The sequence below is a fragment of the Varroa jacobsoni genome, unplaced genomic scaffold, assembly GCF_002532875.2.
Source record: "Varroa jacobsoni isolate VJ856 unplaced genomic scaffold, vjacob_1.0 scaffold_258, whole genome shotgun sequence".
In the NCBI taxonomy this organism is placed as follows: domain Eukaryota; kingdom Metazoa; phylum Arthropoda; class Arachnida; order Mesostigmata; family Varroidae; genus Varroa; species Varroa jacobsoni.
The window spans coordinates 93,695-121,008 of record NW_019213160.1 but is presented as its reverse complement, the minus strand read 5'-3'; the positions used below and the strand labels follow the sequence as shown (position 1 = coordinate 121,008).

Below are 27,314 nucleotides of genomic sequence, written 5' to 3'. Positions count from 1 at the left end.
TTATAATGACGAATCCAATGTCTTTAGACGTGTGTTTCTCATGACAACAAATTAGACACGAAAGAATTGTGTTTTACTTCTTAGTACTAATCCATGTTGAAAACCCATCTATGTTTCCAGTCCGAAATTCCCGTATCATATAACCGGATCAATCAATTAGCTGTATATTTCCAACAGACCTAAGGTAGTTCCGTGTAAAACGAAAAGATAGCCGTTGTTAATGTAGATATTGATCTTTGATATAAGAAGAGGCAATGTTATTTTTGTTCTGGATGCCATCACAGGACCAAAGGTCGCTTCAATATCCTTCTAAACAAAGATTATTGGGGTGCCGTTGTTATTTTCTTGTGTAATGAATGAACGAATGAATGAATTCTGTCGTTCATATAAGGTCGACGGGGAGCAAATCAGTCTAAAGCCAATGTAGGGTAAATCCGCGTCTGAACTTCCTGTAGTTTGGGTTAATATATTGTCTAACAGTTTAGTGTATTCAGGGATGATTTTATTGAATTATGATAACGAGAAGCCATGCTGCATAGCTCGTTTCGTATAGAAGATTCAATTCTGTCAATTGTTCCATAAGCTTTCGGATCGCTTAGGAAGTCACATAATCTGAGTCAACTCTTAGTGTGGGAGCCAGCATTAAGGGTTAATTTTACCTAAACATTGAGTAAGATCATATATTTATATATGTTTTCTGGCTACACAAAGAGTAACCTTGGCACCTAATCTCACATCTAGGTAACTCCGCTGTTTGCGCTATGAGTGGCTAACTTTAATGAATCAATATATGAGCTCCAAATAGATTTTATTTTTAACATTTTTTTATAGGAGCAACTTTTCTGAATAATCTGTAGCGATCGGAACTGTGGCAATCAGACAAGCCCACTTATTTTCAGATTTCAATTTTCATTTCTACCCTTAGCTTAATGGCGGTTCGGACTGATGTGATTCATATTTCTTAGAATCGGAGCATTGTAACGTCCTTACAGCCTCGCTGCGTTGAGGTATTCCGTACATGTTTCGATGCCCCAGAATCGAGGCCAGATAGCTGTGGCTGCACCCATCTATTCAGTAGATCCGAATCGCTTTTTTAAAATATTTTATGCGTTTTGCTCCCCCGCAGCTTAACTACCGCCATTCATGAAAAACACTAAATAAGCTTATACTACAGACTAATAATACAGCCCAATGACATCTAAGCTAGCAAGCTTCCTCTAAGACCATATTTTTCTGATTCTGTTCAAGGTAATTTCAACAAAACAATTTTCTTCTGTTAACCTGGTTCAAACAATAACAAATATGTTTATCGTTTTGTATATGCTTGACTGTTAATAATTCCATTAATGTAGGTGGACAATCCAGCTCTTCGCGTTGTCTCAACAATTCCAGCTTGTTTAGTCTAAAGGCTGCATTCCGTTACTGTTTTTTCCCCTAATGCAATCAACCTACGCCAAACGTGTATTACCTTTGGCCGCTTTTAGCAGTTCGTTTAATATCTGACCACAGCGAACTATTTTCGAAAAAATCGTTTTTTGGCGTTTGTATATAACCGCTGAGCACGTCACGAGCTCCTTTGTCCATTATTTTATAGGTTTTCTCCGTGATAGATTTTACCAGTTCTGTTAATTGGTGTCTATGTGCTATCACTTCAGACGTTGTAAAGTTTCATCTGACACAATTCAAGTGAAATGTTATTTGAAGTGTAATTTTGCTAGCTTTAACTTTGGTCTTCTTCGGCGTAACTTGGTCCGAAGTTCACGAAATTGCATAATCCTATGGGAAACTAGCCTCAATTAGGCGTGATATGCAATACTCATTTTTATAACTTCATTCGTTTATTTTAAAATTGAAGTTTGCAAAAAGATTTCTCAGATTACATAGCACATGTTCATAGGAGAATTGTTATAATGCAGAAAAAAATCTTGCATGAAAGCTATCAAGTTTCGGTTAACTAACTATATATATATAGATATATATAAGTTAACCATAATATATTATATATAGATGTACGTAGTGAAGTTTCTATGAGACGTTTCGTGAACGGAATGAAACGTGAAAAGAGTCAGTCGGAACATAGAAGCCGAAGCACTTACTTCTTTAAAGTTGCGGCATCAATTTGCACTTATTCATATACTCGAAACTTTTCGGTCTCTCCACAGACGCTCTGATCGATCACTGTGCGAAAAGATTCCTCAAGGCAGTATCTTGTCGGTGCGAAATTTGCTTGTGGAGCGAAAATTGCAAGTAAACCTTGCCGTAATAAATTACAAATTTTCTAATAAAACTGATCAGTTATAAGATCGTGGTAGGCTGGAGCCCAGTGGCTCGAAATAATTAGAATTAATTTGAGATATTACATACAGTTCGTAGAAATGTCCAAGGTAAGGTTTCTCTGAGTGTTTCAGACAGTAAATCACTGTTTACGAGTTTCAAGCATGCTACCAAAGCCCATAAAGCGTATCAGCAATACTAGAAATATTTTTCTGATCCTATAACATCTAAAGTAGCCCGAATCGAATGGGAATTAATTAGGTTTAACAATCAATGACGTTGGCCTCCTATTCAACGAAAATTCGTTATTTCTACATTATCCTTCACCAAAATTTTGGCGCATCTGTAACCGTTTTATACAATAAGTACGCACTTTGTCTTAATCGAACATTGGCAAAAGATTAACCTGCTACGTTTAGTATAAAAGCTAGATAACAGACGTTCAGCAGATTCCTTTGATGTGCTCAGCCCAACGGGAACCCGACAGACGTCCTTTCAGCAACGAACTTCTACCAGTTCCGTTAGCTATTCTATGCTCCCGTCTATCTCAGCTTTTTGCAAGTTGGCGACGTGAGAGTTCGCTTGTTTCTTTAAAATTTTCTGCAAAAATTGTAACAGTGTTTTTCTTTTTTATCTGACTTAAGTTCTTGTTTCGCTTAGGTTTATTGCAGACGTAGTTGGGCATGCTCCTTTCCATACGGCAGTCGTATACCGCCAATACAATTTGCGGAACTCGGCCTACTACGTCCTTAGGAGGACTAATAAGAGTTATTTGTTATTCCTTTTTTTTATTAGTCAATTTATGTGTCACCTCTTTTTTGTGTCAGCCAAAGGGTGAATGTAGCTGCCTATAGATACTGACGTTTATACGCTGCGTTAGTTAAGCATTGTTTCAGACGGCTGGCTTCTTCCAGGAGGAGACGTGATGTAATTCGAGTAAAACCGAGGTCACCCCATTTTGTGTTGCCCCTAAGTTTACCTGTTACCCCACCACCATCTCGCAAAAGCACTGCCTGTAGAACATTAGAAAAATTGCCAAAATGTTTTACGACGATTCACTAAGTCGAGTCGAACAAAGATCAACGCAGTGTTCACAATCCGTACAAATCCGCAGTAATGCGGATGCTTTTTAATATTAGCATAATGTAATGCATATATGAAATAGTGGGCGAGCTAAACCCAGCGGAGCCCTCGGCAATATTGCAAAGCGTGTGTATAGCAGGTGGCAAGTCAACACGGTTTAAATGCATATCTCGAGGTGGTGGTTGCGCTAACACAAGCTACGGCCGGTGGATCGTGAATCTCTATTATGTTGGTCACTTGACGCAGACACAGCATTTTTTTACGGCCATATATATTTGTCGAATCTCCATTATCGATATCTTTCATAATGGCGTTCCTGCAAGTTATCTTTTCAAATCGTGTTGATCCTGTGATCTCATAATATATTTTTGGAACTTTGGTAGCCTGACTGAAATGACGACATATCGGAACTAGAGGTGGAATATAAAATCGACAACGATATTTTTGGGTGTGGTTAGTTTTACAGTGATAAATAGTACCGTAGGCTTTCATCGCACTTGCGCACACGTATTACATACTTTTTTGACTGCAGCTCGGCTGATTCTCAACCGGGGAAGGATCGTCTATTATAGAAGGCTATTATAGAAAAGTAAAACAACAACAACAAGGTATGCAAACATGTAATTAACTCTGTCCCAACAAAGCGTACTGCCCGGAGCATCGATAATTTTCGGTTATCCGCCGGTACTATCGGAAACCAGAGTGAAGCTTGTAGCCAAAAAAAGAAAAAGCACTTATCTAACCAATACACAGCTGCATAATGGTACGTGTCTGTTATATAATAGTTAAGCCGAACTCCCTGTTACTTAAACCTTGGCGATTCGCTGATTAATAAAAGGATTAGGTCTTCAACGACTAGGAAGAGTTCGGGCATACAAGGACTCTAAAACTTCTGAGGGAAATAAGATTTTTTGGCATCCTGGTTCGAACGAAGTCTGCAGATATCAGGATGGCTAGCGGCGAGTTACAGGTAAGTGGATTTTCTTGCAAGAAGAAATCAAGTGAGCAACGTTGTTACGGGACCACTGAGGGACAACAAAGACGTGTCGAAAACATAGCTTCGGGTAAATCGAACGTAGACTCGTAATCCGGTACTTCACGTAAGCAATCCTGTACGCTGAAGCTTGGGAGCCAATGAAATTTTCATTGGCTCCCAAGCTTGAACGTAAGCCTTATGTGTAGATATCAGTCAAGTAAATTGAATCAGCGATGTTCACACCAACGACTACTGCAACAGTACGGAAAACCTAAGATATTCGATTGATTTAAAGTAGCCGTTATCCTATTCAAAGCAACTTACATATTTGATAGGAGCTAGCACGTGTCCGAAACAATCGAGCCCATTGTAAAGCCGATGTCTAGCCAAATAGTCAATTACTGCGAACAGTAGCGTATATTCGATACGGAAGCGGCCAAAGGATACTGCAGACATACTTCAAATGGTCTGCACCTTTCTCGAACAAATTTGCTGTATTGTCCTGCGTTCACCGGAAACGCGGCTTAGGCGAATTTAGGTTAAATAACGGGATTTCTTCCTTAGATTGTATTCTTTATGATCGAGAACAATCTCGGTTGATGAATGATATCTCGGTTTCTCAAGAGAGACTTTCACTTGTGTGCAGTGTCATTGCTCGTAATTAGATGGACACGAGGCTTTGCTCAGGGGGGTCTGTATTAGAGGGGTTTGTCGCAGCGGTGGCGCCCCCTAGAGCACTGGTGAGATGCAACAGAACGCTAGAGTAGGTCAGTTTTTAAGCCACAAGACTTTCGTCAACACCGAGCAAGAATGTATTTTGTTACGGTAACTGGAGCTTCGTGAAATACTTTTCTTTAAAGCAGGACAAAGCTGACGATGCATTTTCTTGACAAATTATCTATGTTTAGCTATCTGATCGAATGGCTTTCGTTGAAGTTGTATGACAGTTAAGAATGTTGTTGGTACGGGTAACGCAGTAGTCTTTCCGCGTGCCAACCCAGAACATCTGAACGTGTGCGTGTGGCTGGCTGCGTGAGCGATATTTGCTTGCTGAACTCGCTTAGTAAACGCAGTACGAATAAGTATTATTTCTCTACAGCTTGATGATGATTCTATCTCCCTCCAGAGATTGCCTCTATACGTTGTCGTAAAAATGCGCTTCTATTAGTGCATTGCCCTATACAGCTGAGAAAACAATAAAATAAATAGGTTATAAGAGGTTTGTCGTCCTTTTTTTACTATGCGTTATTTACTCACAAGGAAGAACAACGTTTGTGTGGTCTCCAGAAGGCGCACAGAGTGCACTATGTATTCTGTATGGAATGACCGAAATTTAGTTCTGTCTATATTAAAGAAGGTAATATTTAATAAGCTACTTATTATTGTAACTACTGTAAATATGAAGTAATCGCGTTAAAGCAAATATGCCTTGATATTTCAGCGTCTCGATAGTCAACTCAGGTCACTTGTGAGTGAGCACTATCGGCTCATGAACGCCGCTGGGGCACTTCGTTATAGCAGGTACGCAAACCCTTTTGTAACGTTCTTAGGAACACGCTAAATTTGATCGACATATAACAACTGCTTATTCTGATACGTCAGTATTGCAGCGATATAACAAGCCTCTAACGGCGTGTATAGGTACTTCATCGAATAATAAGACTAGACTGAGCAAGGAGCCTTAGGGCTGGCTTTCCAAGTGAACTAAAATATCTACCAAAGGACAGAAGCATACTTAATTTGCTCCCATATTTTGCCCTCTCGACATCGCTGCGGATAGTATCGATACGATTCGGCCGCCATTACATTTTGGTACGTCGCAATGCTTGATGGGACTCGTTAAGGTGAAAACTTTAGGGAGCGATATGTTTTGCACTAAGATATCTTAAATCTGTCGTATATATATATATATATAATAACGCCAATTGATTAATTTTGTTTATTCGTACATAAGTGATTGGCTTGATGTTTTATCGATGAACTCCAGTTGTTTCTGGAGCCGATTTTTTGTCGCTTATTTCGTAGTAGCGGACAAATAACAAGTACGATCGTTCAATGTGTTATTTATAACATGCGTTTGTTAAGCTGTTGATCATGCAAATGAACGTACATACATTGTATGTGCACTTGCTCTTTTATGTACGAACTTGAATGTTTTGCACGAACTTTTATGTAACTATGCTTAGACTAAAATATAGAAGAATGTTGGTGAAGCCATCTGCTATCGACAGCTATTCTGATAGAAATACGTTTTGTTGGGAACAATATCGACTTTCCTCCTCCTTTACCGACTCGGTGCGTTTGAATCGATTGTTTAGCATTATTAGCTAGAATCTAGATGCTGGCTCGAGTCACGCGTAATGTAAAAGTACCAGTTGTACTACACAACCTGTGTGTCTGAAGCAAGATACTTACTACTAAACGCCCTTCATAGAACACCGAAGAAAATGATTCGATTTAAATGAGAGACTTTAGAAAAATGCTGCGTACAAAAAAAAAACACGTTCAAGCCGCTCAAATTATCTTAATAGCCTTCAAATTATACACAAATAATACCTGTTATTGCCGTTTCGAAGTCGGCGGAACTTAATAAGATCTCTATAATACCGAACCTTTAATGATGTGTCAGTACCTGTCATAGCTTGGTAACTTTATCAGTTCCTAATAATGCGAGGACCCTCTGAGAGAAAGCACCGCAGAATAAACAGCCTGCGAACTACAATAACTTTCACGGCACAGACGTACATGAGATACTGCATTTACTAGGCCGCCCCTCAGCTGAAGGACTATGTGATCGTACTGAGTTCTAATAGCGTCATATTTAGTGTGACTTAAGTAATCTATTGGAAGATTATTGCGCTCGTCTGCAAGCTGCCCCATTGCAGTTGCTGAAACCTCTCATGCCTAGCTCATAGCTAAATAGACTCAATTTAATCGATTTAGAGTAGTCATAAATGTCATGATGGTCCATTAAAGATGTTTGTCGTCTGTTTCGTTTAGGTGTTCTACTGCGAATCAAAGTCTTCAACGAGTTCAACAAGAGATTATCAATAAGGCTTACGAGCTTAAACATGTGCGTATCGATGCTTCCTGTACGCAGTTTGTCATGATAAGGCCCGCGAGTTATACATTTCTCTATTATTTATCATGATCGTTCGACATGCTTGTATTTCCTGTAGTTTAATCGAAGGGCATTTTATACAGCTAACCTGGTTGTACGCTCTTGTTTTCTTAACAGTTCATCGAACAATCGGCAAGCACGGCCCCAAAAATTGCCACAGCGACAGGTATAAACCAAACAGCTAGCCCGAGTGGTGTCCTCACCAAAAGGGCTGTTCATCGGAAAACACCCACAGCAAACGGTAACTAGGAAAATCGTTTTTTCAGTGATCGAATATTGAAGTGTTGTAAAATTTTCGAAAAAATTAAGCGATACTTTTCATTCGTGATTAGCCTCATTTCAACACTATGATTCAAACGTATTTTATAATTGACAGATAACGGGCAGTTTGCAACAGTACTAAGTATTAGCCTTTAGACATGAACACGACACTGGGCTTCGGCAACCCGAAAGCTTTCCTATTTCCAGAAAACTCGCATTTATGGTCGGCGTACACGTGTCCAAACTGAACAAAATGCTTTATTTTCATTTGCAGTCAATACAACAACGGTTGTTGCGGGTATCCAATCAAGCCCATTTTGTGATGGTCAGGTGTCACCTAGTTGGGTAACGACGCACGATATCCTTGAGATTCGAACAGGTCGTAACGTTGTCGATAACAGATATGCGCCCAACAGCTCTAAAAAAGGTCGCAGTGATAGTAGTGGAACTTCAAACGGTTCGCCAGCTATTCGAATAGCCATTAATAATAAACTCCTCGCTTGTTTCCCTCAAATAGTTAAGCCATGTGAGATGCCATCTTGCGTAAGTGCGGATCCAGTCATGTCCAATAAGGATCCGCGTGGACAACAAGCATTGTTTCTAGCAAATCTCGGTCTCTGCACAATCGATAGGTAATCAGACATCGAAATCTACAGCCATTCAGCTCCACTGTATGCATGTATCGAACATGTCTTGATCTAAGCCTAGTTGAGGCTTAAACGCCGTATCGCAACAGCTTCGGATCTATCTAGGAACTGTGCTCGCGATAACTATAAATATTTTTCGTCGTCAATTCCATTTAGCATACTGTAGTATTTATTTTTAGCTTGACATGTGCTGCAAACGTTAGCGTTTACCTGTTTATTGAAAAGTTTATCTACAGTTATAATTATGGCAGTTCTACATACTTTAGGCACCGAGAGCTGGTGGCTATGACGTTAAGCCGTGGTAAACAACGACGTCGACGGAAGACCGCTAAACCGTTGTTTTCTGCAAAGGCTCTGGTGGCACGCAATGAATTCAAAAAAAGAAGCAGAAAGGGAGAAAGATTACGCAAAGGAAATCAAGCTGTAGGTACTCGGTTTGATATCGTAATTTTTATTAGTGACATTAAAAAGTTGATTTGGTTGACAACTCCGACTTGCTTGCAGATAGTAGCATCAAAAATTAAGCCGGCCTAGTTAGAGTTTGCCAACAATTTGTCTGTCAGTCTTCGGAGTATTGTAAAAAACCAATAATTTCTGTTTTGTTTCTTCAAGTCCAGACAGGCTGACGAAACGAATCTGCGTCAAGAACCTATGCAAGATAGTCAACATTTGTAGAAGCTTCTCTAAAGGGTACATACTTCCATCCACCAGCTGATTACAGATCATAGCCAACCCAATGCTTCATCTTGCAAGTACTGATCAAAATCAATATTGCCTTCACGGGGCAGAAGATCTCGTACTTTCATTCATCTCATCTGGAGTCGAGCGATTAGGAAACGTTTTGCTTGACCGATGCTGGTATTCTAACACGTACCTCTAAGGCGTACCCTAATATGAGAAATTACGATTGCAATAAAGTACATGCTAACGATCCCAAGCGCTCATTCTTAGTAAACGTTCGATGCTAATGAAGTATATGAGTCAGGCATAAAAATAGGAATATTGTTCTCTAACAAACATAACATTATTTCGGCTTAATGACAAATGTGTCGTCAATTTAGGGGGTGTTGTAGGAGGGGTAATTGACTGGGGAAGTGTGATATTTACGACTGTGATTATTACCATCTGTATTCTCATCGCGGTAGTAGGCTAGGGAGAATCACTTAATAAACCCCCCCATTGTCAAAAAACCCAAAAAATGTTAATAGCCTGTTTATTTAACGCTATCGAGAAAGTGCTGTCTACAAGAAAACAGCACATTCTCGAAAGCTACCGCGTTCAATAGTTTATTTTAATGTAAAAATCAGTAACGTGAGCAGTTGTGAAACACCGAGTATTATATAATATTTCAATGAAGTAGCAAAAAAAAACAATTGTAGCATCAGCAGCTTAAGGTTGTAGTAGTTGAATTTGGTTGTATGCATAAACACTTATTGGCCATACTGTAATTACATTATTACATATGATTATGACAATTGTATTTATATACATTTTTGTGAATATATAAAAATAGAAGTATCTATAATATGAATATTATACATACGTTAGGGTTACCTTTACAATTAAGTAAATGTATTTCTTGAGCCATCTCTATTTTATTTTATTTTCTGTCGGGCTTGATCGCATGCACTACACGTAAGTCCTTATTACCGAAAACATGGAATAGTTTAGTATCAAAATCAAAAACGAACATGGGTAAGATCAAAATTGTATTTGGCAGTATATCTATATATTGGTAAGAGACATATGACGGACCATGACTATTCTCATGTTGATGTGCTGCTTCGCTCGTAATAAATGTCTATACATATATACTAGCATAAAATATAGCAGCGATGAACGTCTGGGCCTTGTAGATATAAACATATGCCCAGCGACGATCTATAAGCTGCCGTCGTTTTTATATCGCTCACTGGATTAGCAGGCAACCAAAATGAGCGCTGTCAAGCTTTGCCATTGTACACTCACCCGGTAGAAAGTATTATTTATTTTTTTATTTAGTGTGTTTTTCCTTTACACAGACAACCAATACATAGGCTTTTGTAAAATCTTTTCGAGGCTTCGATCATTATTAATTCGCATTCTAACGTTCGATGTTTCGCTTGGATTTATTCAACTGCTGTCGTCGTTAGCGTCCCCGCGCTTTGCCCATGAAGAAGATACAGGAATGTAATGTTAATCTCTGCGTGAACGAAAGCTTTCCGTGGTAAAGCAGAATTTACTGTAATCTTGATTTCTGGGACTGTAATGCAATAATAATAACTGAATAGAGAAAAAAAACCAACGAAATTTTACATGCGCAAAAAATGTAAACGTCAACAATTTTGTACCTGTTCGTGGCTCGCAAAGGTAAAACAGGACGACGGACGCTAAATATAAGAAATGAATCGTACTAAAATACAACACAGGTACTAACCAGGACGTTAATGATTTTTCCAGTTAGTTGACAGTTCATAATTGTAGTAACAAAAAAAAAAGTAACTTCACTAACTAATTAGCCGGAATCCGTCACACGGTTCGGTTGCTTAATACCAAAAAAGGGGATTTCTAGCTGTATGACGACTTAAGTAGCTCATAGACCAGCTATCCTTCAGTGGCCAGGTACCCGGGAGAAGGGAACATATCGGCCTAGTCAACTTCGCTTATTACGTTGCACTGTCACCGATAGGTTATCATTATGATATGGGGTGTCTATCACTGCAAACGTACGCAAACGATAGCAAATACATTCAGCAGTATACGGTGAAGTTTAAGACAATTTAAACAACTATAGAAATACGGACAGAAGATATGTATTATTTGGAAAAAAGCAGCGACAAGCTTTCACCTGGTCAAAAGCTTGAAGGAATAAACAAAGTACACATTTTATGTTGTCTTCTCTAATAAACCTTAAAGAAATAACTTCGATTCATACTGGACAATTTTCGGTGGACGAATTTCAAGACCAAACCCTTTCTAAAAAAGCGCATCATTGAGAAAGATTGCCAGTATTATAAAAAAAATTAATTTGTCCGTATAATCCGAATTACCATTTGGAGGCTTCAATAATAATAGTGGCTCAGTCACTTTCTTAGACGTTTTAGTCAGCTTCGTTTTATACTATGTAATGCAGGAACAAGGTGCGAAAGCAAGCCTGGAGTTCTATAATCTATAAATGTATAGCTGTGAAAAAATCGTCAAAGCTAGGAAATATACGAAACACCTATTTCAACTGTGACCTACTTCTTTCCTAACTGGAAGCCTATTTTGCTGTCGTTAAGTTACGTCTTACTTGACTTCAAATTTGCGGTTGCTCGAAACATACGAAATAATAAAATACCGTTTAAAAAAGAACTTATTTCACTGCTCTGGAAATTCTCATGTGAGTCACTACCCTTCTAATTAAAGCTAGTTAGCCTAGTTAGCTATTCAATGAATATTAACAAATACTGAAAATTTGTCGCCGATCCTCTTATGAAACGCCATTTGGCTGTAATCGAGAATTGAATAATCAAAGCACGTATATCGTAACTGGAAAGTTGTAAATCGGTTCTGTAAGTTGTAGAACGGCGACCCGTGCTTACCCCCTGAATTACAACATAGGTCAAACCAAGTTTAGTGGAACTTTGCAGAGCCACATCGATCGATTAGCTGATAGCGGTGCAAGTTAGTTCAATCCGCGCTTAGAAAGAGTGTGGACCACAAATCCGAGAGACAGGGAGAGAACGAGAAAGCAGCTGAACGTGCGGTTGGTAGATACTGAGCCCTTTTGTGATTTCACGTAAAATCTACAAACACAGAACAGATCATTTCTGTTGAACGCTTAAGCTAACAGCTTATGCGGTATTTCGGTAGTAAAGGATGCTAACGAACGTGTGGGTTTGCGCGTTCCTGCTGTGGTCTGACAAGCGTGCAAATAGCGCAAGAGCTTCGCTATAAGTATGTGGGTGGGTCTCAGGATACTTGTACATTCGCATGAGTCCAGTTAGAACGTGGTAAACGACTAGAAAAGCTAAAGTGCAGGCAGCATGCTAAGAGATCAGGAAACGCTTAGAAGAAGTTACGAAAGAAAATGACCGTCCTGAGCGCATTGAAGTGGAAGTCCGGAAGGCTTCATCGAGTTAATTGTTGCTCTCCAAATGGGTACGAGGTAAACTAAGTATGTGAGTGTGAAATAAACAAGCCGAGTCTATCATGTCATCCTACTCATGTTCAAATTTGTGTTGTTAACGTAAACACTAAAAGTAGTAAGCATTCTTTTAAAGGTTTTCCGCTTCCGAACTGCACAGATTACGAACGCTCTCGTCCATAATAATCGACAATAACCAATATTTATACTTGACCTTATTACGAAAACAGTCAGCTGATATTTTGCGTTTTACCCCCGAATGTCTTGGTAATCGACGGTTTTGAGACAAAAAGCCTTTTATAAAGTTAATATTTGCTATTATTTTTGGTTCCAGAACTATGGTTAACTCGATCTATGGCGGAATCGTGGGTTTATTTCAACTAATAAATATGGATAGGTTAATCCGGTCGTTTTCCATATGAAATACTTAATTTTTCTACCAGTAGCTAAGGGGGCCAAATGTTAAAACTAATTTGTTTTCAAACAGACATGGTTAGTTTGTAACGACTAGGCCCATTCACCAGGGCCTCCACGTTACGATATTATAGGCATTACCGGCTGATGCCATCGCGACGGTAGCCACCACGACGGTAGCGACCACTTTGCCTTGGCTACTGTTCCGTGGGGGGGGAGCATCCGGTCTCCGCCGTTACTTACCTAATAGCGACATTCATCGTTCGTTACCGATTCGTTAGTGGACTTTGAATTCCGCGCTAAAGCTAATTTCATTGGACAGAGAGAGGGGTTTAACCGACAAATCAAAAGGAATTACTCGGGCATGAGCCATTAACACGTTTGGAAGGTCGTTTGCTTTTCATCAAAATTTAACTGAACAAAATTACCAATCGCTGCTACACATACTTGTGGGTTTCATTAACGACACTTCGAACAAGCAACATGGCAGCATATTTGTTATTCCCACTTGATATATCATAAAAAGTTTCGACACACGACGCAATAGTTTGCGCTCGTTTTGGTAGCTTCTTTTTTTGTAGCTTTAAGGTTCGCAGATTTCATCAAGCGTTTTACCGAAACACGTAAAAGCTCGAATTTTGTTTTCTAGGGCGCAAGTACACATTATAACTTTTTCCCATACGTGTTCTTGACCGTATTCTCCTCGACGTATCCTATAAATTATTATTTCACTTGCTCTGCTTCATTTTTCATTACAAAAATTGCAAAAAATCGTTCAAAAAAATCTCCTTGATTTTCCCATCTATCCCCCAAGAGTCCTGTATGCTTCGATTTTTACGTTCGGTATCGTCTTCTGGCATTATATCAGATGGCTGGCTTTCACCATGAACGAACTGTGTCTCTGCCCTGCTTCGACCACAACGTGAGTCTAAGATCAGCAGGAAAATCCGTTGCCTACTATCACTTGTCGCGAGAACATCCCCCACGAGCCCAATCAAAAATAGTATAGCTTAAACGCGCGAAATTTGAAACTCACTACCGAGTTTGTCGCGGGTAATGAATGGCCGGTGCAAGGAGCGTAGCGGACCAGGCATGGCCGGCATTGTCGCAAGTCGCTGCTGCTATATGTGATTACGACCGTCAAGGTTCTGTAAGCCCTGTCGCTCGGTGTTTCACTGCTAACGGAGGTTCTGTAACTATGATCTATGCAGTTGTAGGAATTAAGGCAACGAATAGTTTTCTCGTAGTTCCGTATACGATAGAGCTGACGTACGGTGAACATTCGCAGCTTTTGCGAAACTCCAATAAAACTCTGAACGTCCGAGGCATTGAGCGAATTATTCCTATATTAAAAATACTGATCCATTACCATTTTATTTTAATATCAAGAGGCGAAAAGCTACAGTAATAAGTCAAGAAATTAACAAACGACTGTTTTAAGTAAAGTTTACCGAAACTAAAGAACGAGTTAGCTCTAAAGCTGCTAGGACTGGAAAATGTAGCAAATAACATAAACACAAAATTTCATTTCAAGATTACCTCGTTTCTCTCCAGGTAACCCTAAACAAGGCCACGGCTTCAAAGTAAAATTACGGACTAGCTGATTCCATGAATTGTTACGGTACCCATATTTTGTTGATACCTTCCCTGCAGTATTAAAACCGAGCTAATTTTCCAAAGCATTTTTAGCTCCAATATCTGAATATATACACCAAACATCTTACGACTTCTCGCACATAGGTGACTTGTAGTAAATATATATATATATATATATATATATACATATTTTTTTTCACTCTTATACGCCTATGAAAGTTTTGATTCTCTGTTTGGAGTTCTCATGCAATATTTTTGTGCCATTGTAGGCCATAGGTCGGCCAATGATGCTGCAGGTAATACAGGCACAATAAATAAACAATTGCAAATTCAATAACTGTGTATTTGTTGTTGCAGTGTCCACCAACTCCAAATTGCTTTGTTATTATGCACGGTGTGCTAGCTAACGAGGAATCACGCTCAACCTCGATCATTTTATAATCGTTTGAAATAGCCTAGTTGACAATTGTGATCGACCGTGATACACGCCAATAAATTAGATATGGCGCACCGGTAAAACAAAGATAGATAGGTTAAATCGGAGTTTACCATCCATACTATTACGAGATAAAATAATGTCGAGTAAACTTTTGGTGGTAATCGTTTAGTTATTAAAAAAATTCGAATTAAAATGCCAGTTTCAAGGGGCAAAAAAAATATTTTGAAGTACAAAATTAAGTTGATTACCATGAAAACGTAATGTTGTAAATAAATCTCTCTTTAGAGCGTTGACCTCTATCTTTCTCCACAGTATTTAGCGTCTAAGAATATCGTAGCAGAGAATTTTAAGAAAGGAAGAAAACATGAATCCGTACGAAAAGATAATTTCGGGAGAAACTTAGTTAGCCACATCTTTTTAGTGATAAAATTTTTCAAAATATTTCTGTATTTTAGTTAAAAATCGAGTCCTAAATCTTAAAATATGCTATCTTTGTGACTTCGGCCCTTACCTGCTTGATCAGTATTTCTGAGAGTGGAAGCCGGAAGTCCAGGGCTGTTGATGTACGTTTACATCTCGGAATTGTCATTCCGCCACTAATAATGTGTCAGTAATAACTAAGCCAAGATTTTTTGGTTTTTGCTTTCATTGTAATACTTCATGCTCCGTCATAAACTGATAGATTAATCATGCTTACATTCTTAGGGCCGTAAGTGTAAGGTTTAAGGCTTGTCGAAAGCGTTTATGGTTAAAGATTTCTCTTAACTAATTCTTATGTGAATTTGTACTCGGATATTAGTCTGTCCCAAAGGAACAGATATATTCAAGTCTGTATCCTTGCTGAAACTATGTGACAACGTAAGAATAGGTCGTGCAGGTTCTTTGTTGGTTTCTATACATGGATCCGTGATCCAAGAATATCGACTGCAGCGCTTTTATGTGAACCGTATTAGGTGATAAATCAATAACCGATCCATTTCGAACGATCACATGTTTAGGTCGCTCAGCTCGACCTAAGGTAATAAATTACTGATTAGCATGATCCGCTTAATTTGTTTCGAGGTCTTTTATAATCCAGTAAATGCATTGTACATCCAGAAATAGAAGAATAAGAAAAATGATTACTGTAAAAAATAGTTAATTATAATTATTGTTGCATGCTGTCTGATCATGGCCATATTCTACCACAAAACTTACGGTAGCGTCAATATCTAGTATAGGTATGTTATGCCAGTGGCAGAGGCAGGTGCGACTGACGATTTTTTCCAATCCTAAAACGTCTCCAAGTTTCAGTAGCAACCTTGTCTTATAGCAGCAGATAAAAACAAAGTATCAAGCTGAAGGAAAACATCCAAGGAAATATATCTGGAGAGGGTTCACTATGGGTCACAGTATGGGGAGCCATGATCCGCAGTCAGAGGGTGCGTATCGAAGCGGATGACTTGGGATACAATTCATCTTTTATCCTATATCTGAGCTACTAGGGAAACGTCGAAATTGCAATATTGAATTTTTCTGAATGAGCTTTTCTTGTAGAGTACTTCCTAACCTTTTATAATATACGAGTTTTGGTGAATGTGTTGTTCTTGGAAGTAGAAACTGCCAGTATAACAAGATACTGTGCATATACCGAAATGAAAGAGATGATATAACGGTATTATCTAGTGATATACTATCTATATCTATGTATCTAATCCAACCTAATCTATTTATCTATCTATCTATCTATCGACGAAGCAATAGATTGACAAAACAATCAGACAAATTATGTTACTTGAACCACGTAATATCTACGGTATATATGTAATGTCTATCATGTCTAGCCTGGACAATCGCTACTGGCTATAATTAGGCTATAATTTATGTAAGATTTGGCCTCGAACAAAGGCAAGGGGTTTGTTTCTCTAGAAAAAAAAAGTAGATGCCAGATTAAACCTATCACATTTATGCTATTAGAGGATAGTTATTTGTACTGTCAGCTGACAACATATACATGTGTGTAAAAAATATTATCGCACAAGGGGTAAGTGCACAATGCATTGAAGTTGAGAAGACATTTTCGCGTCTCACAAAACAGATTATTCGTAGGTAAATGCTCGCAGTCCTGTTGCTTTCCCTGAAAGACCTTGTTTTTATTTATTTAGGGGCATAGTTCTGATGTTTCACTTGTTGTAGATGAAATTTGTTTTTGCTATATTGTTTTTCAAAAAACAATAACCTTCTAAAAGGGGTGTCGTTGCTTAACTCATGAGGGTAAATTACAAATAAGAAGCGAGAATAGCCATGGGCTTAGATTGCTTCCTTAAAGGTATCCTGTTATCTGTTCGATGTTGGCCTTTTTCGTTATTTCATAGCCAACTACAATAAAATTTCTGTGAAAAATGCCGTTCAGCGGCCTGAGCAGCTTGTATGGCACCTCTTGTTGCGCTGGCCTTGTTAGCTCGATGACTCCTGACCCAGAGTCGAACCTCAATGTTATTAAAGACAGAGTAACGGGGTTATTGTGGACAACGTATGGCATTTTCGATTTCATAAGTCCTGTAGGCCATCATCCTTGATTTATCCGCGCGAAATGTACATACTTCTTCTGGAAGTGCATCACGATACCCCAGACAAGATTTTAGGTGTCGTACGACTTAGCAATACTAAGCAGAAGTTCGCAGACGCGACGTTCGTTTGCAATTCCTCCCTTGAATTAGGATCATATAAGTATTCATGGTCTTATTTAAGTCTGTCTTTCCCTTGTGGTCATTGTGCATTCTCTTCAAACCTGTGCAATTTTTTCTTATTCAGGCAGGTGTTAAACAAGCTGGTTCAGATTCTGCTTCAGGTAAACATTGCGATAATGTTGACCCCATCATCCCTGATCGTAGCGCAGATGTTCGCCATAAATATCGCAGTCATTATCCTGAAACGATAGACGTAAGAAACAGCGATATCACTCCTAATGTGACCAGTAGCATTGATGCCAATACCGAAGCAATGAGCAGCGTGGAGGAGTTGCAGCGTAAACGCAATCCAGACATTCGTTAATATTGACATTAATTTTTTCAATGGCAGTGCAGATAACAGAAGCAGAGAGCAGAATGCGCATTTAAAGTTCCATTACACCATAATAATTATTAGTCATTCTTGACTTTGCGGGGCTTCCTCCGTTGGCTAGCGGGTCCCGGTCTGCCCCCTTGCACAGCTGCCGTAATTAGGTCGTTAAGAGTTATTTTCGGTGGCCGTAAGAAAAAGAACCTCACTTCTTATCCCGCTATTTTATCCTATACGTATCCTTACGTTGACTAGTTCGCAAACGCAACAGGCGAAAATCGCCACATGAGAGCCTTGACTTCTTTTTACGTTTGGATTCGCCAATCGGGAGCAACTTTCGAATTCTTCGAAATTCGAATTAGGCAAAAATCTTGAAAAATACAAAAAACGAATCTGCAGCCCGTTTAACGTTTGTTATCCGATTACGTTAGTTGTTGAAAAGTTAAACTTTTACGATACTCTATCTATTGGAGACGACTTTAGAACTGAAAGTTCGCTATTTGAAAATTATCTTCACCTGCACAACATTAGTTTGTCCTTTTTTCCATTGCACTATGCCAAGCCTTAATTTTGCATAGAAGCTGGTTTGGGTTCGATTCGGGTGCGCTGCTGCCAGCATTTTCATCCGTGCCATAATCGTAATGTATAATGTAGTTTACATATATATATAACTCGCTTCTTCGAAAACTGCCCTATAAGCTTTGTTTACCATTCATTTGATAAATTTAAGGCACGATATTTCGTAATAACTTGCCCTGCTATGCTGAAGCGTTAACACTACTCAATCCTTAGTAACTCTACCACATTACGGACGATAGAATTGTTTCAGTGTCTGTTTATATACGTGTACTGATTTATAGGGCTGCAGGTATCATCGCGAGAATACGGAACACACGCTAAGCTAGGAAGAATGGAAAATGTCATACGGAAAGGTCTTCATGCAATGCAATAGCACAAAACAGATACTCCGCTGTTTACATTTTGGCTAATGCAATGATGTTACAATTATGCAACCTGTTTCATAACATTAATATTTTTTAGGGGTTTATATTAAGTATCCTACACATATTTTAGGTGTCCCAAACCAGGTACAATTATTAATTCCAGTCAACTTCATTCTTTTTGATTATTATGAAAGAGTTCGCATCCACCTCGGACTGCGCAATACGAAGCCGCCATTGTGGTGCACATTTCCCAATTGTTGATTATGAGGATCGTCACTAAAAAACGAGATAAACATTATGTAAATATGACGATATATACGGTAGAGAAAAATTAGGTTTCGGGTTGAGAGTGACATAGGTAGGTTACACTAAGGAAAAAGGCCTTTAGTAAAGAAAAGTAGGTTCACCTTGATCAATAACTGTGGACCTACTCTTTTTAACTGGAATTCCTTTCCTAATTCTAGCTTTTATCCAATGTCCTTTACGAATCTATGCTAAGCTCGAAAGTGGTGTTTGAAATTGATAGCGCTATGGGCGACAATTGACCCTTTCGAGTTCACTTAAACAATTGTATTTAGGTTGCGATCTACCTCTCTATCGGCGTATTAGGAGTTGTGTTCTTCTAAACCGTCACTGTAGGGTACAACGTCCGAGCCCAATTTAAGCGTGGTTAACAAATTACGGAGCGACCTTCAAGTTTGCTATACCAGCTCAATGTGTGTATTAACGCCACTCTAAACAAAAACAATCTGTTTCTATCTATACATGATCTAGCGCGTACAACCATCTCTTCGTGGCAATCTGTTTCAGTGCCCAATTCTAATAACTGACAGTATGCAATAGAAAGCAAAGCAACAGCCAACAGGCAGAGACTTCGATATGTGTGTAATGGTGTGAACCGTAAGCCGGTTTCTCTATTATTTATAACCTTTATTCAACTTACATAAATGCCCCATCATGCTCAAGCTTCTCATGTTCGAACTGATCCTCCCTACGGCTGGGTGCGGAGTGTTTTCGTAGTTAGGTTATGTCTGAGATGAAATGCAAACGACGATATACTCTGTTTCGTGGCTGAAGTGTTACTTAACGGGGGCATCGGACGTAAAGCTTGAACCGTTACATGGGTAATAGAGCCGTGCAAGCTTGAGGTCGTAATAATTTTGAGGTAATTACAGATGTCTAAAGGAGGTCAGATAATTGTTGTCATGTGGAGCATCGAAACAAACAGTGGACTGATCTGGACTGGAAACTGATATTCAAATGAGACAATTGATGTTGTACAGCGTAATGCAATAATGTACACCGCTGCGTGGTTGTAATTTATAAAAATAGTCGAGCTAACAATGTTTTATTATAAGAATTCCATAACAGGAATTCGAAATTGGCCTCACGTCGTCTGGTGTCGACTGCTAGAGAGAATACTGTGTATCTCCATTATAAAATTCTCTCAACCGATCTGCAGACTACGCCAAGCGTAGAAGTTCTATTTGAATCTGCACCGTCACTGAATTCGCTTGGCTAGCTTCTTAATTCTTGCGGTACATCGATAATGATTCGTACTACCAGATGCTAATAACAAGAATAGTAATAAAAATAATAATAACGAGAAGACTTATTATATCGTTATCGACATTAGCATTATCGTAGGTATCAGCAGTGAAAAATTATAAGAAAGCACCTTTCGTACAGATTTGAACTGAATTCACCCAGACCGAATACGTCATCGCAATGCGAATATAATGGTGTCTGAAAGGGAACATTCCTGTTGGGTTCTCGTTGCGGTAGTGCGGCCGCTTTATCTACCGTGCCGTTGTGTTTCCCCACTTCGGCATCGGCAGTGATGGCGATAGTGGGTAAGTCGCTCTGTGCCGTTTCTGCATCGTAAGAAGCGGACGAAACATCTTTTTCGTCTGCATCCGAGTTATTACAGAGTCGGAACGAGCCAGCGAGCGAGCGAACTAGCTAACATACATACGGACGAACGGATGGACGAACCATCAGCAACCCCATGGCAGGCAGTCGCCGAATGACCGATTTTTCGAAGTGAGACCCTTTCTTGAGTTTTGCAATGGGGTGAAGCGAGCGTGAACAAAGCAATCGAAGCGCGAAAATTTGAAATTCGTTAAGTGGCAACATGAATACTTTTACGAGAGAACTTTGGAACATTTTAGAGGAGCTATTATTAAGATAGGGTGTACGTGTCTGGTCCCAAAATCGTTGTTAATAGTGACAACAATAATGCACGCCTTTCGTGGAGAAGGTGGTATATTCACAGGTAGAGCGAGTTTGATGTCCATATTTAACTAAGATATTTCATTTATGGAAATATTGAGCATTACATTAACAAAGCGAGAAACATACTGTGCTTTCTAATAGAGAACAGTATGCATCGCTTTGACGGCTTGAGTGGTGTTTCTTGCTGCGAAGCTTAATACTGCTGCCTGAGCCATGCTGTATGACTTATTATCATAAAGCTGCTTCGAAGCACTGCCCCATCTGTCATAGGTTTAGTGAGTGAGCTTATTATCCGGCATGCTTCATGCTGAGTCGAACTCAAACTATGGTGATTTGCAGTAAATGGATGTTTAAGAAGGGCAGTTGTACTTATAACCCAGTTGACTTTAATGGTATTGTTCGACAAAGTACTTTGAGCATTTTGTTTGGGATTGAAGTTCTAAAGGCACATTTCTGAAGAAAAAAAACGGTGCTTTACATTTCTGATTCGTAATCAAAATAGATGTGATAGTCATTTACAAATAAAAACACACCAGAAAAGGTCGCTGTTCTCGGGCTTAAAGTAGCGTTCTTCCAGCGAAATAACCAGCTTTGCTCGCTTTGAACTCTCTGCACCCCCGATCCCCCCTCCTCCCCTGGGATTGCCCCCAAATGTTTACAGAGCGACGGCAATGGGCTGCAGAGGATATTATCCTCACAGACGAAAATCTCTATCACTTGTCGAGTATCTTCATTTTAGGAAAAATCGAAATTCCGAAAAGGAGCCACATCATGTAAGCGAGAATGAACGTCCTTCAATTTATGCCACGTTTGAACGTTTAAGTTTGGCATCCTTTATCCAGTGGAAAAGCTATGAATTTCCCTAAGAGTTCAATAACGGAATCCACTACAACGCGCATCGCTAACACCCTAGGCGCTCTTGTACCACAATTGAAAAGACCGATACCACGTTACTACATTCTTTTTTTTGATCACGTTTGTTCCGCTTCACGCTCGCCGAAGACGCAACGCATGCGCGGTCTTCGGTCTTCACAGCGATGTTCGGTTTGGCGTTGCAGGGACTGCATCACCCAGCTTCGAAACGACTGGCTGACGGTAGCGAAGCCAGCCGGGTCTGGTCTCGTCCTGTCAGGTTTTATCGCTTGGACAACGTCTACCTCTGTATGTGAAAAGAAGAAAGACGTCTGCTGCAATAGACCTTAAGCTATTCCTATTGATGTGCCTCTTTCGTACAACAGCGTAAAACAAAGCAAAGCAGCGAACCTACAGAAGATTTCGCTGGTGCCTAACGAGAAAAAGTAACGTTCCTTTATAGTTGTGGATTGTTGTTCCCAAAATTCGTCGGAACACTTGTCTCTTGCGTGCTACCCCCCCCCCTCCTCCCCTCTTCTACCCCGCCTAGATGCCACCAGCATCAACCAGCAAGCACCAATCAGCGTGCCCATTATCTATATACGTCTTAATGCCGCTGATCCATACCGTGTGCGATTTAATGTCGGTAGCATAAAACCGTGTGCGTATATGCGTGGGGTGCGGATCCTGCTACGAAACATCAGCTGTCCGTGTGCAGCTCTTATTTCGGCTAGCGGTGCTCGTTGAGTACGGGTGCTCGTTGAGTACGGCTGCTCCTCGTTGTCCATAATAGTTCGTCCGGCAGTTGTGAGCTTCAGCCAACTGAGCTGACCAGAGACGAACCATCGAATGTAGCAGCTCACAGATCCCTCGACAAACAACAGACGGATATTAGGACCTTCTATGCATCAGTGGCGGAAGGAGTTTCAACTGGTTGTGTACGACAGACAGCCGATTATCGAGCATTATAGTAACACTATATAGCATCGTTATCGCCGTCGTCGGCTAAAGCGACGACCGTCAACGTTGGACGCAAACTGCCCCATTTTGTGAATTTTTCTTTACAACAGTTCTAGTTGGGCGGTGGCTTCTCTTCAGTGAAACTCGCCAGTTTCGCTTGACAAGATAGAGCCGGAGCTGGATTCGTGTAAGAACTGTATAAAAGACTCGAATAGTTGGGTATTTGGATATCTATGTAACTGCTTTACAATTTATCAAGTTGCAGTGCAAGATCCGTGATAAAAATTGCTATGTTGTGGTATGGATATCGATGTGGACTGGTCGATCTTGACTGAGTTGCTAATGCTCGAATTGGAGCAATAAGGTCGAAACATTTGTGTAAGCTTGTGATTGTTCTTGTCTAGGCATACGTTTTCGTATAGGATACTGTTGCTTTGCTAGCGTCAAGCAGAGAGGATACTTAATTACGAGTGTTCGACACGTATGTGCTGTCCCCAGTTGGAATACCACTTATCATTGTAATCTTCGTCGATTTCTGGATGCGCCCATTTTCTCAGCGTATCCATCAACAAGCCCAACTGATCACGAACTACGCGAGATTTGACCGGAGATAGAACAATGGCCACAACCCCGATTTGTCGCTGCCGGGTGCTGTATCTAGGCTCTGCGGTTCCACATGTTACGAAAGATGGCCTTCAAGGAATCCAGGAGCCTCTACGAGACTTGTATCCTGAAGCAGGTCCGCTGTCTGCGCGTGGTATCGATTCGTGGCTCTCTGTGTGGAGTAATGGACTTTTGCTGGAAAACGTAGACGAGTCGCAGCGTCAACATACACGATTCTTTCCCATCGATACGCTTCACTATTGCGCAGCCGTTCGTTATGTGATCGTGCCAAACATGCAAGGCGGCCGTGCGGTGGAAAAATTCCTGCCGTTGGATAGTCCATTTGCACGACATGCGGGGCCCTCACAGCCACCTGTGTTCGCTTGCATCCTGCGTCGAACTACCGGTATTAAAGTTCTCGAATGTCATGCATTCATTTGCAAGAAGGAGCAGGCTGCTAACGCCCTGGTACGTTGCTGTTTCCACGCCTACGCCGATTGTACGTACGCTAAACAGATGGAGGAGAATCCTTATGCGTCTCTGGCGCCGCGTCGCTCAAAGAGTGCTCTCGGACTCGAGAAGAGCGCTAATGGCTCAGATCAATCATGGCGAAATTCCACCTCGGATACCCCGAACGAAGACAGTATCATGCTCGATGACGAGACGGACACGGACGATGCTAACAACTACAAAGTGTGGAATGGACCATCGCCTAGAGATGTTGTCTATTCACCTCCGACGGAGAATGGAGCATTCAATACAGGAACTCTACGATCGATTCATAGTACCGTGTCACGTCGCCCGAGACAGCTGGCTCAACCGACAAGTGCGCCCCCGCCGCCTCCGCCTCTGCCGCCACCCCTGGAGCGTATGGAACGCATGCCACCAATGGAACGAACGCTACCGTCAACAGCCATGATACCACCGCCTGGTATAGTGCCGAACTCGAAGAAGGAAGCCAACACCCTCAAGAAACTCAAGGCAAAAGACAAAAAGAAAAAAGGTAGCGGCAGCAGCAGTAAGGATCAGCTCCAGAACGGCTATCCAATCTATCCGATGATAGTCTATCCGCCTCCCCCGCACATGATGTACGCACATGGCGCCCCCGGTCGACGAGGAGGTGCGTCGATGTTCCCCTACGAAGAGCCGGTCTACCTGCCACAGATGCGGCCACTTAGCCCTGTAGCCTCGTACCAGCCTGGCGGTTTCCCGCATGAGCAGTACTTCATGCAATATGCCACCACCCCGAGGCCCGCAACTGCGCATGGTACCCGGCCTTCTAGCAGAGCGTATAAAAAGCAACAGCTTATGCCGCCGACGCAAGCCGTGAATGGTCATCACCATCATAACGGCCACAGCAGTGGACACAATCACACGTCGAGCTCGGCCGAGAGTTCACCGTTTAATACAGGCATTTACCGTAAGAAGGGCCATATGAATGAGCGCGCATTTAGCCATTCGATTCGACAGGAGCAGATGATTCGCTCGCGAAGCAATTCCGTAGCGGCGCTCGACTTCGACGCCGAAGACCTTGGCGACCAGATGCAGGCATTGGATCTAGGCCCGCCACCGCCGCCACCTAACGGGCATCCGACGGTGAACGGCAATGGATATCCAGGCCAGCACGGAGCTTTGAACGGCTACGATCAGGTCTACGGGCACGCACTTGTTGAAGCCGATTCAAAGACGATCGAAAAGAAGACACAGAAGAAAAAGGACAAGAAATCGTCGAAGGAGAAGAGATGAGGATGACCGTACGCTTTTAGGGAAAACCGGATACAAGCAAAAGAGAAAAGAGACGAATGAAGGGCAAAACAAACTGTTTAGTAGTCTAATGGAGTCCGCTTCGTCTGCTAAAGTGACCGTTCGTCTCGAAGCTGACGACTGAAAAAATTCGACTCTCGACTGTACGCACCATCTGCATGCGAGTCGACACTCGCTTTCCTGCCTGCGTCACACTGTATATAGACCAAGCCCTGATGTGTCAGGGAGATGTAGCTTGAAGAAGCAACATAATGGTAGTCTACTGTACATATAGTAATAATATGGCTATCGATACATGAGATTTTTACAGTAAATGTTTTCGTCAAGGCATGTTAATGAGATACACAAACTTGAGATTAAGTTATATTTTAGCGGCCGTATTGAAGCTACCCTGTGCGATGTGCCACTAACCCATATAGTAATCAACCCGCGACAGAGAGAAAACAACGACCTGATGCGAAGAAGAAGGGGGACGCGCAGCCGTCCGATAGAGAAGATAGGATCAGATGATCGACAGTTAACAGCGAGAACGAACTGTGAACGGGCGAGATACACAGTACATTAGTTCAAATAGTTGAACTAACTAACATTTCGAAACTAAAAGAGTCAGTAGAGACGACAGCTGCAGCGACTAGTGATAGTTCATTGCGGACACTTTGTTTGTTTATCCGCTGCTACCGGTCGACTGCCCGCTCACACAAAGGTAATCGACAGTTTGAGATGGAGTCCAGCTCCCTTATTTCCCCCAACTTCTTTCAGCGAATGGCCTCGCCGACTTTTTACACAAACCCTTCAGCGTACACATAGTAGTAAGTGGCTAGACAGAAACGTTATGAATGTATGTGTATATGTACCCGCCGCAAAGCTTAAATAGATATCATAACGAAGCTCAGACGTCGATGGTAGCGACCGGTGTCCCTCAGAACTCCCCCTCCTGAGCGGTGATTTCTGGTCTGGAGATGCCGTCACGGTGCGGCAAAGTGTCTATCTCTCAGACATAGCGCCACTATCGTAACACGCTAATCAGCAAAAGGATGCTAATGACTCGGTGCTGGAACGCTTTGACTGCAAAAGTCGACCAGCTTTCAAAAGGTAATCACAACACAGGCACATATAATAAAACCAGCAGCGTTCCGCGTGTCGACGCTGGCCGATAATTGGTAAGAAGTGGCTGAAAACCACAGCCATAGTTGACTGACTGACCGACTGACGGTTCAACGGTTTGGGTCTGCGTTTACCGCCATCACCACGGATTTATGTCGTGTTTTACATATGAAAATGAATGACAAACTAAAAGCCAACGTAAACGACACAGGACGAGACAAATACGAATGCGTGAGACAATAAATATATTTAGATATAACCTTCGACGACGATGAGATCGAAGAGGAAGTTCAATGAAATGATCGTAAATTGAAACTAATACTTTTACAGCTGTAACAAATAGTAGAAAAGTATAATTGAAATACAGACAGACCCATATAGCAGGCTCAGTGCAGGCTCGTGCCGTACAACGGAAACAGACATCACTAACAAAGGTAGTCAATTATTTGATTTAATATGGTAATCACATAGAGAAAAAAAAAAGTTTAGCGTGCAAACAGTATCCAATAGATTATGGGACAAATAGTCGCTAACATGCGATCGTGTGACACAATGAATAATGTAACAATAAGTGAGGAAATATTTCCATGGACGTTGAAACAAATGTTATAGAAATAAATTAGATTCAAAAATGTTCTGCTAACCAAGTTACTTGAACATTCTAATTTTTAGATAATGTCTTTAAATGTATCTCGTCATACACCCGTGCAGCTTAAGTATGATATGATTCTGTAACAAAATGCGTATGAAACGGGAAGATAGTTAGACAATATGTACACCGAACATTTAGATTTTGATAATGCTACATTATCGGTATACCTAACGTGTTTTGTTTATAATAGCTATCGTCTGCTGACAACCATGATGGCGGCATGCGTAGAATATCCTACTGAC

The 27,314-nt window shown here is 40.8% G+C and overlaps 3 protein-coding genes across 3 annotated transcripts in view; 2 read left to right on the top strand and 1 right to left on the bottom strand.

The window, feature by feature from the left end:
- The window catches only part of LOC147753734 (uncharacterized), a 35,704-nt gene that overhangs the window by 3,763 nt on the left and 4,627 nt on the right, over window positions 1–27,314 (bottom strand). The gene's annotated exons all lie outside the window — the stretch shown is intronic.
- On the top strand, window positions 4,307–9,541 carry LOC111258741 (uncharacterized). The gene is made up of 7 exons (XM_086967570.1): window positions 4,307–4,327; window positions 5,775–5,854; window positions 7,334–7,406; window positions 7,572–7,695; window positions 7,990–8,347; window positions 8,629–8,785; window positions 8,975–9,541. Exons 1-7 carry the CDS (start codon window positions 4,307–4,309, stop codon window positions 9,035–9,037), a joined length of 876 nt encoding a protein of 291 aa, XP_086823696.1. The 3' UTR covers window positions 9,038–9,541.
- LOC111258740 (uncharacterized) lies at window positions 22,208–27,067 on the top strand. Its single transcript, XM_022830222.2, has one exon. The coding sequence runs from the start codon at window positions 23,568–23,570 to the stop codon at window positions 25,296–25,298; it is 1,731 nt and encodes a 576-aa protein (XP_022685957.1). The 5' UTR covers window positions 22,208–23,567; the 3' UTR covers window positions 25,299–27,067.

Bases quoted from the DNA above. Each gene is read 5' to 3' on its own strand.
- LOC111258740 (XM_022830222.2), top strand. From the start codon at position 23,568: ATGGCCACAACCCCGATTTGTCGCTGCCGGGTGCTGTATCTAGGCTCT.
- LOC111258741 (XM_086967570.1), top strand. From the start codon at position 4,307: ATGGCTAGCGGCGAGTTACAG. The intron at 4,328-5,774 runs GTAAGTGGATTT...TTGATATTTCAG, and splicing joins TGGCTAGCGGCGAGTTACAG to CGTCTCGATAGTCAACTCAG. The intron at 7,696-7,989 runs GTAACTAGGAAA...TTTCATTTGCAG, and splicing joins GAAAACACCCACAGCAAACG to TCAATACAACAACGGTTGTT.